Below are 19,323 nucleotides of genomic sequence, written 5' to 3' on the forward strand. Positions count from 1 at the left end.
CACACACACACACACACACACACACACACATGTCCTTGTGTAGTGACCTCCTTCAAATGCTTAATTCTCACACAGATATATATAAACACACACATTTACCAAACACATCGTCACATTGTGTTGTGGCTTTACATGGAAGAGGTGGTGAGGTGGTGCTGTAATCTGGGTTACATTAATTATTAACACACAGAGGCTGCTAACTAAACAATAGTGTAGATAAGAGCCTGATACACACCTACAAAAATCTTGTCTTGTAATAGTGTCTGGTATTTGTATGTCTTGTGTGTGCTTGTTTGCACGTAAAATCTATAAATGTGATTTCATGATTATTTTAATGGTATTGTACAGTTTGGTCTAATAAGGGTTATGTTGTCCCCGATAAATTGATAAACAGTCTGTTCAAATGTTGGAAACCTGATATTTCTGATCCCTTTCATTAAGGAATTCAGAGGAAAAATATAACATAAAACACATAAAAACACAGACATAAATCACATACATTTAATACAAAATATTGTACGTTTTGTAAAATAGGTGTTGTTCAACAACCTTAACAGGAAAACACATAAAAAAATACTTAAACTATTCAAATGTAATGTCATTGTTGCTCTAAAGAGTCACATTTATGTTTAATCATCAATTTTGGACCAGGATCCAGGAGTGTCAATAGGCTTTATTTTGTTTTCAATAATAATAATAATAATCTATACTTTTATTAATATCGCAAGGGAAATTAAGATGTTTTACAATGATTACACTACTACATTTGCAGAGTCATAGTATATTTTAATAATTTAGTTATGAATCAATTTGTGAGCCATTAAAATAGCCTTGAAAGCGTTGCTGTTTATCAAGAAATTCGTCCATAGTACTATGTTTTCTATAATTTATAGTCAAACATTGAGAGAGTGCAGAGAGACATGCCTCTGGGTGTACGGTAATTAGCTGGAATCATTTACTGCCAGTCAAGCTACAACACCCCCTCTTTGTTTCTCCCTCCTCGTCTTCCACCTCTCCTTCACCACGTCTCCCCCCCTCATCCTCCCCCAAGATAGGGACAGATTTATGGGAGAGGCCTGATACCTCCTCCTGCAAAAGGCTTCGGGTCTCAGTGTTGATAACAGTAGACTGTCAGTGGAAGTGTGTGTGTGTGTGTGTGTGTGTGTGTGTGTGTGTGTGTGTGTGTGTGTGTGGTGTGTGTGTGTGTGTGTGTGTGGTGTGTGTGGTGTGTGTGTGTGTGTGTGTGTGTGTGTGTGTGTGTGTGTGTGTTGTTTGGTGGTTTTTTTGGGGTGCAAGTTCAGTATATTGTTTTTGGAGGTTGTTTAAAGAACACCCTATCAGCACACAATTAAAGGGGACATGAGGGAGGAAGAAAGCTGGATGTTTTGTGTGTGTGTGTGTGTGTGTGTGTGTGTGTGTGTGTGTGTGTGTGTGTGTGTGTGTGTGTGTGTGTGTGTGTGTGTGTGGTTGTGGTGGGTGTGTGTGTTTGTGTGTGTGTGTGGTGTGTGTGTGTGTGTGTGTGTGTGTGTGTGTGTGTGTGTGTGTGTGTGTGTGTGTGTGATAAGAAAGAGAGAAAGGCCTTTGTATTGTACAAGCTTCTGCAACAATAGCAGACAGACAAATAGAACAACTGATGAATGATGAAATACTAAGTCCTGATATGAAATTGTAAATTGCAGGTCAACAAACTGTCAGCTTAAAAGACCTTTAGACTCTATGCTTTTCAATGTGACTTCTTTCATTTTCTTAGATGTATTTTGAATCTTTATTTATTACATTTCATCATGTATTTAGATTATTGTTTTACTTTTTTTTTAAGAATATTTTTTTTGCCATTCCAGCATACTTTGCTCCAGACTGAAATATCTCGACAACTTTTAGATGGATTGCCATGGAATTTAGATCAGACAATAATGATGCCCAGAGGATAAATCCTACTGCCTTTTTCATCAAAACTGAAGTTTACATTTATTAAATATTTTTGCTTTATAACCAAATGTCTGCAAAAATAATGACAAAACACTGACAAACCAAATATAACCAAATATATGTAGCTTCCCATTACACTTTCTTCAGAGATAAACTACCAAACAACTCATAGGGATCTTGTACCCTAGTACGTCTTGTAGCACATTACAAACTATTTCCCAAAACACAGTTATTTCCAAAAAACATGTGAGTGATTTACACTCTTTAACATTACTGATATACAGTAGCTACTTACTTTTTATCTTCGGTGTGATAAAGAAACAAATCAGATTTTTTCCAGGAGAATATGCCCCATGTCTGTCAACATATGCTAATGGTTAGGTTGATGGGAATGTCATTAGTTTTGCAGGTATATGGACATAAAGTATCATAAAGTACTGGACAAATTAAAAAGAGGAGAAGTCACAATAGTTAAAAAAAAACACCATGTTTTGGACACCAGTGTTGACGCTGTTGTATCTTAAAATTGAAACCACAGCTTTGAAGGTGTTGTGGGGAGACAGCAGTTAAGACACACAAAATTTAACAACACTGTCCCTAGTTTGATTCAGATCGGTGAGACCTTTGTCCTTCTCCTGTCTCCCTATTTGTTTTCTGTATGACCCTCTACTCTCAGCTATCTACAAAGGAAAATCAGCCAGGAATATTGTGTTTAAAAAATAAACTGAAGCCCACATCTGTAAATCTTGGGGCTTCCTGTCACAAAAAAAAGAGTGTTGCTGGGTCTTCCTCAACCGAACGGCCTCCATTTGATGTAAAGAAATCATCATCTCGGAAATGTATGCAAACGATTTATTGATGTCAAAATGCAACATGTAACACCATCATATCTAAAATACTTTTTTCTCTCTCCCAGCATGCAACTGTCACCCCTTGGGCTCCATGCCCTTCCACTTGGCTGACGGCTTACTTTGCGACCCTTCCAACGGTAACTGCATCTGCAAACCTGGAGTAGGTGGAGCCAACTGTGACAGGTGCATGGTGGGATACTGGGGCTTCCACGAGTACGGCTGCCGTCCATGTGATTGTGCAGGAGAGTGTGATCCGTTTACTGGAGACTGTGTGTTTGGGTGAGTAAAGAAACAAAACCATATTCTCTCCAGATACCTAACAGATACCTAGACTCAGAGTATATGCTGATGATGAGTGTTACTTTGGCCTGATGTTGGTTTAAGAGTCACAGGATTCATCCTCTGAGGATCGTGGTTATCCAGGGCAAATTTCACAGACATTTGGGCATTAGTCATCAGTAATTATTTGTATTTTATGAACAAAGGAGAAAGTATCCAGCCTCCGAAAATTATCAAGAAACAATTTCTGGGGACCATCAATATCAATGCTAAATGTCATGGTATCCCCGCCTGCAGTTATTGAGATATTCTGCTCTGCAGAACACCTCAATAAGCAAAGAAATAAGGTCCATTTAACATTTGTAAAATATAGATTCCCATTCCTATCTGTGTGTTCTGATACTGTAATGTGTTTGTGCAGCTCTGATCTGGACCTGTACAACTTAGAGAGAAACTCTAGTGAGCCGGTGAGGATCTTCAGAACAGACGAACTCTTCTCTGCCCTTCACTACTCAGGTGAGATACAGAGTGTGTGTGTGTGTGTGTGTGTGTGTGTGTGTGTGTTGTGTGTGTGGTGTGTGTGTGTGGTGTTGTGTGTGTGTGTGGTGTGTGTGTTTTATGTTATCCTCCTCCACGGTCCAGTGACTGAGCATTAATAGTAAGTAATGAAAGTCTTCATAGGGCCTTAAAAGGAGAGAGTGTGTGTGTGGTGTGGTGTGTGTGTGTGTGTGTGGTGTGTGTGTGTGTGTGTGGAGTTTCCAAATGTCCCTTCTTTTAAACCCCCCCCCCCCCCCCCCCCACACATGTAACTGCAGCTTTCATAGGCACATTCCTTACTGGGCACACACACACACTGTGCTTGCATTCTAAGACACCCATGCACAGTATTAATTTACCACACACACACACACACACACACACACACACACACACACACACACTAATCTGTACCCATGTCTGTCCCTTGTAGAGAAGTGTGAGTGCAAAGAGCAAGCCCTGACCAACAGTAAACTGTTCTGCACCATGAATTATGCCTACGGTAAGAACTTTCTTAGTGTTTTTAATTTTCTTTGCATTTCTTTGTCCCCGATGTCTGATCTTTGTCATCTTTCTAATTTCTTTCTCAATATTGCAGCATTCAGAGTTATTATTAATTGTCTTCTGTATCTGACTCTTAGTCCTGAAGGTGAAAGTGCTGTCAGCTCACGATAAGGGCTCCCACGCCGAGGTGGAGGTCAAAGTTCAGAAGGTGCTCAGTCAGAACGCCAAGGTGAAAATACAGCGGGGTCGGGTCACTCTTTACCCTGAGTCCTGGACTGCACGGGGCTGCACCTGCCCAATCCTCAACCCAGGTCAGACTAACACTCCTATGATTGTCTCCCCCAGTACATGTCAGAAATCAGTTGTTTTAAATACTGATACCGAAAGTTTAGAAAACTTTCCATTAATGACACATAAATAACCCACTCAAACCCAGAATAATCACAAAAATAAATAACGATCTTTACATGGGATTTGTGGACAACAGCAAAAATATAGAATATCAAAACCCCTTATTGACAATGTACCAAACTGTATCAAACTATACCATTTTTTAACAATCACATCCCAGCTGATCAGAAAAAGAAGTATACTCTGAAGCTTTTGCATCAAGGCCATGTAGGCCAGTAACATTGCGATTAATGTAAGCTGTTTTAAGAATTAGTCAGTATAGCTTGAAAGTTGATTGACGTGGATTAAGTGTCCCTGACCTTTGGCGTCATTTCTCAGGGGTGGAGTACCTTGTGGCGGGCCACTCGGACCATAAGCAGGGCCGCCTCCTGGTCAACATGAAGAGCTTCGTCAAACCTTGGAAAGCCAGCTTGGGGCGCAAAGTCCTCACGCTGCTCAAGAAAGACTGCAACTGGTAGACGGGCCGCTAAAACACTGGAGGACAGATGGACACAAAGACAATAATGCCGTGAATTTTCTTGTCCTCCAGGTGTGGAATATTGAATTGAGCAGGTTTTTAGGGGCTGAACTGAGATGATTGAAACCCCCTTTATATCCCTGCTGTCGTCCAATGAGAGCTTGTGGCGAACTGCACCAGCTAAAAAGAACACAGGATATAAATTTATAAAGACATATCATGTCTCGCACATTCCTATGTAGGATTTCTTTTGCTGCTGCAGCTCAAGTAATGGAGGAATTCAGCGCTTTGGCCAGAGTGACTCCCTCTAGATGCATTGACATACATTAAAAACTGAATCTCTTCCTCTCTGCAGCACTTTAGCCTAAGATGGACTGAGGGAATATGGACAAACAAAGAGAGGATTTAACATACACACTTAATGAGCCCCCCTGACATGGACTGTGGATGTCCATTTCCTATTACAGTGGACACTCCTTCACACAGGCAGGAGTTTATGTGTGTGCTGACATAATGTGCAAAGCACCCAGAGTGACGCTTAACAAGCCATACAAGCCACTACAGGTGGTTAAATCTTAGCCAGTCCAGGTGGGCCTGTGTTGTAATCAGAGTGCATGGGTTTTACCCCGAACGTGAATGTATTTGCCTGTTTTGCAAATGTGTGTGTGCATGTGAGACAGAGAGAGAGAGGGTGTTTGAATGCAGAGGTATATTGCGAGCACAGTCCAGATTCAGTCCAGCTCTGAAGCTTTTCCCTAGGTTTGTGAGTGCACTTTCAAAAACAGCCGTTCCAATGTTTATGATACAGCGTCATGTATATTGAGTCATCTCATTTTACACTCAATTCAGAAAATCCTTGTTATTCCTTCCTTTGTGCTCTTGTACAGTATTATTTGTATATATCTATATAAATATTATGTTCATCTTTCTCCCTCTGTTTAATTGTTTTTTGTATGTCGTAATATTAAAGGATAATTACAACTTTGGTCGTTATTTCTATCGGTTATGATTATGAATTAACTGCTAAAGTAATTGCCGAGATCTGCAAACACGGCAATGTCGCTTTACAAAAGTCCAAACGCGTGTTTAGACGATCACACAGGTTGTGAACAGTTTAGCCAGTCTAAAAAAACACGAGGAACTGTCTTAGTTCACAAATATGGTGAATTAGGTCAACCTGTACCGTAAAAGTGCACACACGTATCACACAACTATCATCTGAAAATTAATGAAACTTCGTACAGCGCAAAGAAAAAAATGCAGCTGCAACCTGTTTGCCCTGTTTCTTTATTCTTTTACAATCATGTAGTTTTGATAAATTGTGATTTAAACAAAGCAAAACATTCAAATGTAAAAATGAAAAGATTTGTAGGAACCTTTCTCCAAAATATTGCATATATCCATTATTAATATTAATGCAAACATAAGTTCTTGACTAGCCCTTGCAGGTCGAAGTGGCCCATCAGGAGTCTTCAAAACTTTGCTGGATATGTGTAATTTAAAAAAGTAATTTTATCTTCATTTTCTCTCCCAAAAAGGTTTGTCTGTTTTGTTGGATTGCTCGTTATTCTTCGCCTTAGCAATGTCGGTACGTTCCCATTAGTCAGCAAATAACTTAGCGAGTACGACATAAAAAGCAAAACAAAAGAAACAATAGACTAAACTACAAAAAATAGACCCGAGTTGTAATAAACCAAACTTATCTTTTAATAGTTTACAGCAATCTCACTTTGTCATTGAAACCTTGTTGCCGAGCAGAACTCTAACTCTCAACAGGTTGATATAACTGCCCAGGCCTTGAAATACTTCCCATAAATTGGACAAAAATATCCTTATCACACACATACACACACACTGTCCCTTCAGATTAAGTCATCCATCGCTCTCGCTCCCAAAACACTCTCCCCTACATTCACACAGTGCCACAGAATGTAGACCATAACAGAGAGGCCGAGGCGAGCACACACGCTCTGTTTGGGTTTAGGCAGCCTGCGTGTTTTCCACCGCCTCCTCGCCCAATCGCCGTGGCGTGGTTGGCCGAGAGGTGTGGACACATTCCTGGCGCGTCAAACAGCGCTCCGCAGCAGGCCGGGTCAAAGGTCGCTCACCTGTCTCTCCTCAACGAGGGGTGAGCAGGAGTGGATGTTTTTTTCACAGCTGTGGCCCGGGTAGCCTCTTGTACCCACGTTTCCTCATCCACTGCCCATTCGCAGACTGAGGGCAGAGGGGTCACGGCTCCTCCTCCTTTCTGCCAAGCTGTTTCCAGACGGCATAAGGGGTGAACGAGTGCATATGGGAAGAGGAATGTGACTGGAAGGAATGCCTCAATGCCAGTGGTGCAAAGTAACTAAGTAAAGTACATTTACACAAGCATTGTACTTTAAGTACATGTACTTGAGTATTTCCCTTTTATGCTACTTTATACTTCTTCTCCACTACCTTTAGCATATTGCTTACTTTACAGACACAGATTTTTTTTATTTAAAACGCGTATTACAAGCTTCTAAAGTACAGTATATTATTAAAATCAATCCAGTCGCTCCCAACCTTTTTGGCTAGTGGCCCCTTAGAAAAAATGTCTAGTTGGAGCCTCTTGTCAAATTTTAGATGTCTGTAGCCATCAATGCGTGTTTTCAGCCATTACAGTGGATGAATACTGTATTTGGAGTTAGAAAGCATCACAGTAAAACAGTTGGTGGCACTAATTCTTTTGTCCAGTGCCATTAAACCATTGCAGAAGAAGAGGGTGCAGTTTGTTATACCGTATGTATTATTTTGAGGAACGTTCCAGTCTCTTCATCGGTCCACACTGATCTGATGTTTTCAGCTGGACTTCTAAGTCACAGGTTTTAATCATGTACTTTGTCACATTTACTTGTTTTCAATACCCCAACCTTTTCACCTTCTTTTCCACAAATTCAAAATATGTATAAAATAAGTTGGATGGAGGCCCACTTTCTGAGTTCTTATCCGTTCCACCAAACAGAGATGTCCACTCTGCGGTCCAAAGAGGTCACATTTTTCTTTCACTAAAATTAGAAAAAGATTTCTGTCACATTTTTTTCACCTATGAATCCTCTCATGGCATTTCAGATTTGTCTAATGACCTTTTGGAGGGGACTGACCCCTAGGTTACTGTTTTATTAAAACTAGCTCCAGCTCGACCATCTACAACAGTAAAATGCCGCTTACACACATTTTTCTAATAATATTTTTACTCATGTAGCATGTTGAATGAGGGACGCTTACTTAGGTACTTTTACTGAAGTAAAGTACCATAGTTCTTCATCCACTAACAGCCTTTCAGGTTAGTTGGAGGAAGGAGGTGCTTTATGTAGTGGGAACTGGCCTTGAAGCGTAGACGCAACAGGGAGCCACAAACACATAAACTGCTGCAGCTGAACCATGGACCCCCGTCTCTCTCTCTCACTGTCTCTCATGCTCGCTCGCCCCCACTCATTGTCCCCACACTGGCCATTCTCAGCCTGTGATGGAGATGTCCTGTGGGAGGTTGCGTGGTGTGGGAAACTAGTTGATGAATGAGTGTTTGGCATGCTTGCACAGATGCATAGTTTGCTTCAGTGTAGCATATGTGTATGTGTTATTGTAGTAATGGCGAATAGATGCATGTGTGTGTGTGTGTGTGTGTATACGAGTGTGTGTGCCTGTATGAACACAATACCCCGCTTGTGTTGCTATAGAATGGAGTTATGGCCTTTGTCCTGTCAGCATTCTTGTGTTCCTATTGGCCGCGGAGTGCATGGCAGCTCCCGCAGGCTCGGGGACAATAACCCCCCCACCTTCCCCTCCTCTCGCAGGGAGTAACAATGCCCCTCTTCGGTAGCACCCATCACCCTGAGACAGACGCCCAGAAACTGGCCTGCTATGGGTGTCACAGAGCTACCAGCACCCACAGGCCCTGAGGAAGGCAGAGGGAGGGAAATGAAAGGAGAAAATATGGAAAGAGGGGATTTATTCTCAGGAGTATGATGAGAGGAAGTGTGTGCTGGATAAGTAAATCATGTGGTCAGTATTATCCCATCAGCTTTGATTCACTTACAGAGGAAATGAGGATATTATGGCATATAGGAAACCGGACTGAAACTCCTTCACATGAAAATATCCAACTCTGTCCTCAGAAACTATTCACGCTCTTTGGTTTTTACTTAATTGCGCACGCACACACACACACACACACACACACATACACACATACACACATACACACACACACACACACACACACACACACACACACACACACACACACACACACACACACACACACACACACACACACACACACACACACACACACACACACACACACACACACACACACACACACACACACACCAGGAATGTTTCTCTACCTGAAGATCATCAGAGCAAGCTAGAACAGGGAGGGCGATGTTGACATAGCAGAGTGATTGAGACGCTACTGCTGATTATTATACAGCCATGAAAACAAGGTCCTGATGTCATTGAGTCATTATGAACAAACCCACACATCAACGTGACAGCAGACAGACAGTTTGGGAGGAAAAACAGGCCCTCGTGACATGTCGGAACACTCTTTAAAAAACAGATTAAACATCAGAGGCTGTCAAGTATCCAACGTTAACATTCGGCCTCACCAACCATACCAGGCAGGCTCCAAATCTGAGAGCAGAAATTACAGGAGATGTTTTTGTTTACAGGCAAAGTAAAGCATTTCCCCCTGGCTTCACTGGCACCTGTGTTTTCAACCGCCACAAAACCAACACCGTATCCAGCTGCGTTAACACCACCATGAAACCACCGGAATGGCTTCCTTTCACTGACATTATCTAACCACCGTCCAATAAAAACAGATTACAAAGCTACATGTTTCTCTGTGTGTGTTTGTGAATTTCCATTCTTATGAAGTCCAGGTGATGAACCCTTTTGCAAAAGAACTTAATTTATGGTTTAGATATATACTGATGAGGATGTATTTACAATTATGCCTAAGATTCTGTAAGATTGAGTCATGCTTGCTAAACAACCTTGAAAACCAGTAGAAAGAGCTACCCGACATCAGCCATATTTTTGAAAATGTGCTTTTTTTTTTTCTTGCCAAGATGAGAAAATCAACATCACTCACATTTTTACATGGTTAATATGGAGCAACTTCTAGCAGCCGTTTAGCGTAGCTTGTAGCACAATGACTTGAAACCGCTAGCCTGGCCCCATCCAAAGGTAACAAAATCCAGCCACTTGCATCTCTGAAGCTCACTAATTATCACAATAAATGTAATTTGTTTAATCCTTATATAAACCAAAATGTACAAATGACTAGTTGTGGTTTTATGGGTTTTTTTATGCCTAATTAGTGACTTCCTGGAGTCTCAGACTCAATTGTAATAATGTCAGAACTCCAGAAAGCAAGAAAGCATAGTTCTCAAACTGTAAAAAAGAAAAAAAAGGTTATATTTACTTCGGATTTCTACTTTAAAGCTACGTTAGCTGATTTTTGACTAGTATGGATTGGGAAAACTTCAGTTGACAACTAACATGCCAGTGAATAACACCTAGTCACACACATAGTACAACTTTGTTATCCCTTATTAGTCATATTTCTGGCCATCTGACTCATGTATTCCCTGGCATTGTATCCATGTTTCATTCTCCACCAACTCCTGGGAAAGAATATCCAGCGCTTTTGTTTCTAGCAAACTTTATCTATTCACTGTTTGGTGCTTGACGGGTAGTGTACTCCAGGTTTTATCAGCTTGTTTGCTGAAAACAAGGGCCCATGAGAAAAACTGACATTGAAACGTAGTGTAAACATGGTGTAAAACCAAAACAATAAGCTATAAGAAGAACCAAAGCAAGGTCGAGCTGCAACATTGAGTGATAAATCTCTATGGGTTAATAGTGTAATAGTGTAATGCAGCTTTAAAGATAGAAGTTGGCAAACTAACGTGAGGTCCTCAGAAGTATTGTAACAGAAAAATGTGTGTTTATGAGAAAGTGCTGATGAAAAGAGGACAGGGAGGGAGGGAGAGTTAGCATGTCTTGACATGACGGCGGTGAAGGCCCGGGGACACAAAGGGAGAAAAACATTAGAGGTGATCCGCAGGCATCGCATGGCACATCAACACATACCTCTTTCTCTAAGTCACTCACAAATGCCCCTTAATCTCTCTCACACACAACCCTGTTGTCCATTGACACACACACACACGCACGCATGCACAAACACACACACACCCAGCCACACACACACACACACAAGCACACACCTATTACCACACTCTCCCTGTTGAGTGGGGGTTTAAGAAGGCTTGTATGGATCAGTTCCCCACTAATCAGTACATGAGAAGGATTCTTCACATGCAGTCATGTTGCGTGTGTTGAGATTAAAAGTCCTCCTTCAGGCGCAATTTCCTGAATGAAAACCAAGTTCTCCCTTTATTCTCACGTCAAGATGTTTAATGTGAAACTACAATATTTACACAGGAATTCACAATGTGTTATAATAATAACACTTACTAAACTATCTTTCACTGAAGCTTTCTTCTACTGTATACTCACACAATATTCCCAATTAATCACACACAGTAATTATATTTTCCCCTGTTATGGTTGATGTTGTTGGAGTGGAGACTTACAGTAAACCCGCACAGCAGACATTACAGTGTTGTTGTCTTATAAAAACTCGGGCATAGACTGATAGGATCTACATAGTGAGTGCCACCAGCCCCCATTAACCAGCATGAAGTGCTACACCTGCATCCCACACCAGCACACAAGACATTAAAATACCTCCTAAAGGTACAACTGCAGGGCTTTAGAGCCAAGAATACAAAAACACACACTGGTGATCCATGAAAGAAGGGCCTTTTTTTAGGGTTAAAATGAATGGCATTCAGACCTTTTACTTAAGTAAAACTAACAGTACACCTCTAAAAACAGTCTATTATAAGTAAAGGTCCTGCAGTTAAAGTACACAATCAACAAAATATACTTAAAGTATAAAAGGTACTTTCCCCTTTACCACTGAATTTTATGATTTTAATATGAGTATTTTCATTTTTTGCTACTTCATACATCTACTCTACTTTTTAAAGACACGTCTTTTACTCCAATACATTTATTTGACAGCTGGAGTTACTTTGTAGAATAAAGATTTTACAAACAACATATGATAATAGTTTTTATTTATATATTGCTACTTTTACTTTGGGCTTTCACTTTTAAATAAAATTGCCTTTAATTGTATTTGAGAAAACGAAGTCGTTGGGGCAACCGGCCTACCTGACTGTAAATGGTGCAGCAGTTCCCCCTAACGGTATCACATTGCATTGCAAAGCATTGATTTTGTCTGTGGCTTGTTGCTTATTTGTATGAAAAGTGCCAGTGTGACACAACACACAAACAACAACAACAACTAAGAAGTAGGCTACTACATCTAGGCTCACAAAAACACCACAACGCAACCACGGACAGGAATACTATAAAAAAGGAAGTAAACGACAATAAAAACCAATATTAAACAGTCTAACACTAAACTTATAAACGGAAGTAGAATCTGTAAAATGACAATACAACGAAACTTAAAACACAAAGAAATTGTTTTTTATAGAAGGTGAGCGAACATCTTCACCTGTTAGGCTATAAGTTGTTATTTTGAGACTATTATTATCCTTATTTGATACACTGTCATTATGCTGAGAAACTAAGTCATTATTCTGAGAAAGTTTCTCATTTTAATGACTACGGGACCTTTTCTACATCACATTGGCAGAAATTGGCTTCCATGAAATAATACATTAAACAACAACAAAAAACAACAACAACAAAAAACAACAACAACGTCACGTATAGAGGACGCACTCGAGGCAGCACCACGCGAAAGGGACTGACAAGATGGCGATCATTTTAGAAACAGAGGAGTTGCTGCCATGAAGGAGAGGCTAGGTATGCTGTTTTCTTTTCCACACACAGTGATTCATAATAAATGTGTAACAGTGTAGCCGATGGTACGTTTGGTGTTGTTTTAACACATCCCGCAGGTTCGTTTTAAAGCGGAGGCTGCCGCTGGGAGCTGACCTCCGGCTAACGGATGAACTTGTAGGATTATGGCAGGCTAATGCTAACTAGCATGCTAGGCTAATGTTAGCAGGGCAGCTAGGGCTCACTAATCCCTTTAATAAATAAGTTAAAAACAACAGAGCTGACCTACTTACCCCTTGTTTGCGTGTACTTGTATGTCAACATATTTCAGACAATTGTCCTGTAAGGGTTTTGCAGTGGTGTACATTGTCTTTGTGTATAATTTCAGTATTTTGTAATCGCAACTCCTCATAGCTGTATCAAGTACACGCTAACCTTAACTGGAGAGAGATAGCGTTACCTTAAAGTTGGGTTGTTTCGACTGTCCTCAACACGCGTCTCGTTCTCTTATTATGTCGTACAGTTTTTGTAAAGGCTAGACAAGCTCATAGTGTTTTGTTAAGACTTGTTTAACCCGTGTTAACATTAGGCTGCGGGGTATTCAGCCACTTAAGACCACGCAGTCACAAGGACAAACCAGGCAAAGCGCGCTAACTAACGTTACCAGATAGCTAAAACTTCGGGGACATTGTAAACTCTCGTAGATAAACCACTCTTCCGAGAGTCGTCGCAGTGTTTGCTAAACCGCACGTGTCACTATCTACATAACAAGTCAGTTACTGTATCCCTAAAGCTCAGTGGAGATGACTGTAATTTACAATGTGGATAATCAGCGAGCTTCGGATGTGCACAGCGAAGTTACTGATCACAGTGACAGGTATTCTGCTTTTTTTTAAATTGCTTATGATGATACCACCTGAAGAATCAAACTGAAATGACTTCATACTCTGTGACTAGGCAATGTTAACAAGACGTAAGGTTAGTTATCAACTCAGCAAGGTCTGTCTTGGATCCCTCCTGACAACGTGAGGTTTTATTTAAATCACAGCGGCTGCACACACTCATGACGTCACAATCTGATGATTTACCAAATAAATACGCCCACTCTAATATAACTTGGAAACAAACGCCTACGTTGACCCGAACGCTTTGATTCACTCTTATTTTGCTGTTTTAAAGTGGTAAATAAAATAAAGGCACGCACAACACAGCAGAAACAAGACATTTCTGAAGTTAGAAACCTCGTGTTTATTCATTGTCCTCCCATCTGGTCTGTGTTCCAGTCTCTCCATCACTTTCCCTCTCTGTTAAATACACCATTTCCTAACAGTCAATTTTCTGTCCTTGTTTTTCTTTCACTCGTTTCATTTCCCCAGTAAAGTTAGTCCTGTAGCCAGACAAAGGGTGCACCACTTTGCAAGCTCAGTCCCCCTTTTGTCCGATAATCTTTCTTCTTTGACCTCAGTAGGGGGGGTTGACAGGGCTCAGCCCACTCAAGGATCCTCATTTTTTCAGCTGAGGTACACCAACCCCCAGGGATGTGAAAAGAAGCCAGGAGACGTTGAGTGGAGGCTGATTGGAGGGTTCTGGGTTGAGTTTAGTTGTCTTCAAACCAAAGTACAGCCCATTGTTAAATCAGGGTTTTTGGACAACTCTCCCACAGTCAGAAGCTACTGCCTGTTAGCTGCTTATCACATTAGAAGGTTTTGATGAAGGAAAATATGTTCCTGTGAAGTCACCCTGACTATCATCACTGTGTCTGCTGACTTTTTATTTCATAGTCACTGTCTCCGGAAACACTCAAATGTTTGTCTTGTTGATGGGTTCACATCCAGCTTGAAGAGCTCATGTTATTTAATGCACCTTTCTGTTTCTCCGTGGATGCACCACACAACACTCAGTGCAGTGGTTTTACTGTTGGCCCATGTTTCTGTTAGGAAATGTGACAGCCTGCTTTCCATCTGGCAGTTTGCCGCGGTTTACTGTGTGTAGCTATAGAACAGTTACTTGAGGTTAGACGTAGTGACTTTGAGATAACAATGTTATGTTTACAAGAACAGGATGTCATTTTGATATGGAAATACACCAAATGTGCTTTTTAAAACTATGTTTGGCCTGTGAGACAAGATTACAATAACATAATTATGTAGAACTTTACTATCTTATCTAACTTACTCTGTTTTAAATCACAGATTCCCTGCATCTGCTTTCTTATTCCATCCATTCATCTGCATTAACCACATCTGTTCTCTCTCCCCTCTAGAAGCCACCGTGCCCTGGGAGGGTCCTATTTCTCAGCTCGCCATGGTCACCATGGTGATATGAAGCCAGTGTGAAACACTGACACACAGACTCACACACAGACAGTCAGTAATTGACTGACACAGCCAGCCAGCTCGGCAGGCAGGCGTGTGTAATGGATAGGTGTAAGCATGTGGGGAGGCTGCGGCTGGCCCCAGACCACTCCATCCTCAACCCCCAGAAGTGGCACTGCGTGGACTGCAACACCAGCGAGTCTATATGGGCCTGCCTGGGCTGTGCTCATGTGGCGTGCGGGCGCTACATCGAGGAACATGCTCTGCAGCACTTCCAGCAGCAGCACCACCCGTTGGCTTTGGAGGTTAATGAACTTTACGTTTTTTGTTACTTGTGTGACGACTATGTCCTGAATGATAACGCCACCGGAGACCTGAAGCTGCTTCGTAGTACACTCAGCGCCATCCAGAGCCAGCACTATGAGGTGACCACCCGCAGTGGGCGCACCCTCCGCTCTGCTAGTGCTGGCCCCGACGCCCTCATACCATCCGGTGCCCGTGAGCTGCAGCTGAGGGACGAGGACAGGATGTTTACTGCGCTCTGGCACCGCCGCAGGGCGCTTATGGGACGTGTCTTTCGCTCATGGTTTGCACTGACTGACTGCGGAAAGAAGAGGGAGGAAGAAGAGAGAAAGAGGGAGGAGGAGGAGGAGCAAAAAAGGGAGGTGAAGGAGAGGAGGCAGGCTCTAAAGAGGCAGCTACAGAAGGAGCTGGAGAATGCCCCTCTCAGGAAGAGTCGCCGGTTACGTAAGAGAAGCCAGAGAGTTGCAGATGCTGCAGTCGCCACACCGTCGCGGAGGGCATGCAACAAGACAAAAAAACCTGTGCCCCCATCCCGCACCCGCAGGCCAAGAACTCAAAGCCCCGCCACTGCTACCCCCAAGAAAGGGGGACGGACGAAAAAGGTCCAACCAACTTCCAAACCCCGGAGTTGTTCTTTTTCCGCCAAATCTAAGCCCAAAACACCCTCAGCAACCCCACGTTCTGCTCAAACGCCTGTTCGCCGCAAGCAGAGTTCCAAACAAGGTGGCTCACCCTTCAAACGTCGTCCCACAGTCACTCCTGGAGTGACAGGCCTGAGGAATTTAGGCAACACCTGTTATATGAACTCCATCCTGCAGGTGCTGAGCCACCTCCATGTCTTCAGGGAGTGCTTTCTGCGCCTGGATCTGACCCAAGCACTGGAACTACTAGCATCTGCCGTCCACGGGCAACTGGCAGGGAAGCCCTCTTCCCAGTCCCCCCTGATCCAAAGGAAGGGATTCCAGGCCAGCTCAGGCTCTGGGGCAGGGCTCAGTGGTGGGGCCTCACGGGCCCGCAGCATGGAGCTGATACAACCCAAAGAGCCCAGCTCAAAGCACATCTCGCTCTGCCACGAGCTGCACACCTTGTTCCAGGTTATGTGGTCTGGCAAGTGGGCGCTGGTATCGCCTTTTGCCATGCTCCACTCGGTGTGGCAGCTGATCCCGGCGTTCAGGGGCTACGCTCAGCAGGATGCTCAGGAGTTTCTGTGTGAGCTGCTAGACAAGGTGCAGCACGAGCTGGAGAGCACCGGCAAGCACACAACCACAGCAGGAGTCCCACAGAAACGCCTCATCAAACAGGTGCTCAGTGTGGTCAACACCATCTTTCATGGCCAGCTCCTAAGCCAGGTGCGACACACACACACACACACACACACACACACACACAGACACACAGACACACAGACACACACACACACACACACACACACACACACATCTAACCATTCTTAACTCTGCAGTGTTCACAAACTTCAACTGATTCACTTCCCATGATGCCTGCACACACATGAACCCACTAAGATCTGCCTACACACCCCATTGATAATTCAACAGTCATCATCAACTCTGACTGAACTGTATTACTAATTCATAATTCAGATTAAATTAGGCTGGGTGGATTCATTTATCACTTTACGTACTTAAATGGAGGTTAAGCTTCCGTCTCTGATATTCATCTTACATTTTGAGTATGTTTTTAAGGTTGAGTTGCTGATGGTTTTACCTTCTTCCAAACGTGTACCTTGTTAACACAGTAGTGATCTTAGTACGACCCTGAGTAGAGCTGAAACGGTTTGGCGAAAAAATCAATAGCCAGAAAAATGATCTGCCACCAACTTTTTCAATCATTGAAAAAAATAATGACAAAATGTTATTCATTGTCTGGTTTCTAATTCTCCACTGTGAGAACGTACTACATTCTGTCATAGTACACTAAACTGAATACCTTTTGGTTTTGAGACATTTAAAGATACAACCTTGATCGTTTGGAAGTTGTCATAGGTATTCTTTTGTGACATTTCATAGTCTAACTAACCATAATCTTGAGCAGTACAGCTTTCCTTCCATTGTTATAGTTTACATATTAATAATTTTAATTGGATGCACCTATGCTCCGTGTGTTGAGTAATGTAGGGTGTGTAGTGAGTTAGTGTGAGGGCAAGAGATTTGTGTCTACTTGTGGAGGCTGAGCACACACTGTGACACCTGCTCTTGCTGAATGGAGGGCTGTGTAGGGTTTTTGGGTATATCTCTGCCCTGTGGCTATTCACCACTTTTATGTAATATATGTTTGATTCGGTATAAAGGGACAGGGAAAGGGCACAAAGAATGGCGAGGGCAGTAAGATTGATTAGGGTTAGAATAATATTTATACTATACTACTACGCCGGCTCATGTCTTTATTTCCCTCCCTCTCATATACAGGTGACGTGCCTGGCCTGCGAACATCGCTCCAACACTGTGGAGCCTTTCTGGGATCTGTCGCTGGAGTTCCCCGAGCGGTATCACAGCAACAGCAGGGAGCATGCCGCTCAGGCATCATGCCATTTGACGGAAATGCTGGCCAAGTTCACGGAGACTGAAGCGCTGGAGGGAAACATCTACGCCTGTGAGCAGTGTAACTGTGAGTTTAATGTTAACACACACACACACACACTCTTTATCTTTATACTTAGAGACTTGTCATTGATATTAACACATTTACATATGCCGATGATGTACTATTCAAATACAGTTTAAAGACAGAAAATGCAGATGAGTGGACCGAGGGCTAAAATGCTACACAGGTCCTGGACAGATGGGGCAATAATGTTCTGTAGTTACCTGTCAACTTGTCGTGTGCCAATTCCTTTTTACGTGCTCGTACCTAACTAGACTCTGGACTTTTGAATAAGAAGCCAGAGAGAAGCTATTGTCTTAACTCAACGTTCCCTCTTTTAAAACTTTTTTTTATTTTTTTATTTTTTTATTTTATGTACACTAAAGGCTACAAGAGAGAAAAACATTGTTGGAATTTTCTGCCATTATAGATATTTACACATTCGCCCTAAATGAGAATACACAGCTGTGCAAGTTATCTAAATGAGTAGAATTGACGTTCTGTGACATTTAGGAATGAGTCCATCCTAGCTCTCATGGCTGTTGGTCACAAGAATGCAGCAAAGCTGAGGCAACACCTTGAATTGCGTTTGAACTCTCTGCTCTTGTTTGAAGCGGCTCGACGGCGGACCTCCTCCAAACCAGTCCTCCTGACTGAAGCACAGAAACAGCTGATGGTCCACAAACTGCCTCAGGTCCTGCGGCTCCACCTCAAACGCTTCAGGTAGGATGACCTTACACCAATCGGCCAATTATGGTTTATTCAATCATATTTTTCCTCGATATCCCAGCTGTAATTAATCGTTTTGAGGACTGTTGTGATGCAGACTATTAGCTCAGCGGCTGGCCGGCTCTCTAACTTGTGATTGGTCCTCAGGTGGTCCGGGCGGAACCACCGGGAGAAGATCGGAGTCCACGTCAGCTTTGACCAGCTTCTCAACATGGAGCCCTACTGCTGCCGAGAGCCCTCACCCAAAGTAGTGTCCTGCTCCAGTCCCAGCAGCCCCAGCTCTGCAGGCTCGCCACGCCCAAAGCACTTCCTCTACGACCTCTCCGCTGTGGTGATGCATCATGGGAAGGGCTTCGGATCTGGCCACTACACCTCCTACTGCTACAACACAGAAGGAGGTTAGTGGAGAGCACAGCAGGATTTTTGATTTAAGATTTTTTTGACCATTTTTAGGCCTTTATTGATAGGACAGCTGAAGACATTGGGG

At 42.6% G+C, this 19,323-nt stretch overlaps 2 protein-coding genes and 1 long non-coding RNA gene across 3 annotated transcripts in view; 2 read left to right on the forward strand and 1 right to left on the reverse strand.

Moving 5' to 3' along the window:
• ntn4 (netrin 4) overlaps positions 1 to 5,957 on the forward strand; it is a 24,511-nt gene extending 18,554 nt beyond the window's left edge. Inside the window, exons 6-10 of the mRNA XM_032505637.1 lie at positions 2,846 to 3,059; positions 3,481 to 3,575; positions 4,030 to 4,098; positions 4,238 to 4,411; positions 4,830 to 5,957. Of these exons, the coding sequence (XP_032361528.1) occupies positions 2,846 to 3,059; positions 3,481 to 3,575; positions 4,030 to 4,098; positions 4,238 to 4,411; positions 4,830 to 4,969 (692 nt within the window). The 3' untranslated portion in view covers positions 4,970 to 5,957. The remainder of the gene's footprint in view (positions 1 to 2,845; positions 3,060 to 3,480; positions 3,576 to 4,029; positions 4,099 to 4,237; positions 4,412 to 4,829) is intronic.
• A 6,719-nt stretch (positions 5,958 to 12,676) lies between these two features.
• Positions 12,677 to 19,323, forward strand: part of usp44 (ubiquitin specific peptidase 44) — a 9,338-nt gene continuing 2,691 nt past the window's right edge. Inside the window, exons 1-5 of the mRNA XM_032505627.1 lie at positions 12,677 to 12,912; positions 15,152 to 16,855; positions 17,933 to 18,131; positions 18,722 to 18,830; positions 18,984 to 19,234. Coding sequence (XP_032361518.1) covers positions 15,305 to 16,855; positions 17,933 to 18,131; positions 18,722 to 18,830; positions 18,984 to 19,234 — 2,110 coding nt within the window. The 5' untranslated portion in view covers positions 12,677 to 12,912; positions 15,152 to 15,304. The remainder of the gene's footprint in view (positions 12,913 to 15,151; positions 16,856 to 17,932; positions 18,132 to 18,721; positions 18,831 to 18,983; positions 19,235 to 19,323) is intronic.
• Positions 14,904 to 19,323, reverse strand: part of LOC116673380 (uncharacterized) — a 9,603-nt gene continuing 5,183 nt past the window's right edge. The window contains exons 2-3 of the long non-coding RNA XR_004327825.1: positions 15,127 to 15,131; positions 14,904 to 14,914 (exon numbers count right to left, since the gene is read on the reverse strand). This is a non-coding gene — a long non-coding RNA (uncharacterized LOC116673380). The remainder of the gene's footprint in view (positions 14,915 to 15,126; positions 15,132 to 19,323) is intronic.

This window comes from Etheostoma spectabile, chromosome 23, assembly GCF_008692095.1.
Source record: "Etheostoma spectabile isolate EspeVRDwgs_2016 chromosome 23, UIUC_Espe_1.0, whole genome shotgun sequence".
Classification (NCBI taxonomy): Eukaryota; Metazoa; Chordata; class Actinopteri; order Perciformes; family Percidae; genus Etheostoma; species Etheostoma spectabile.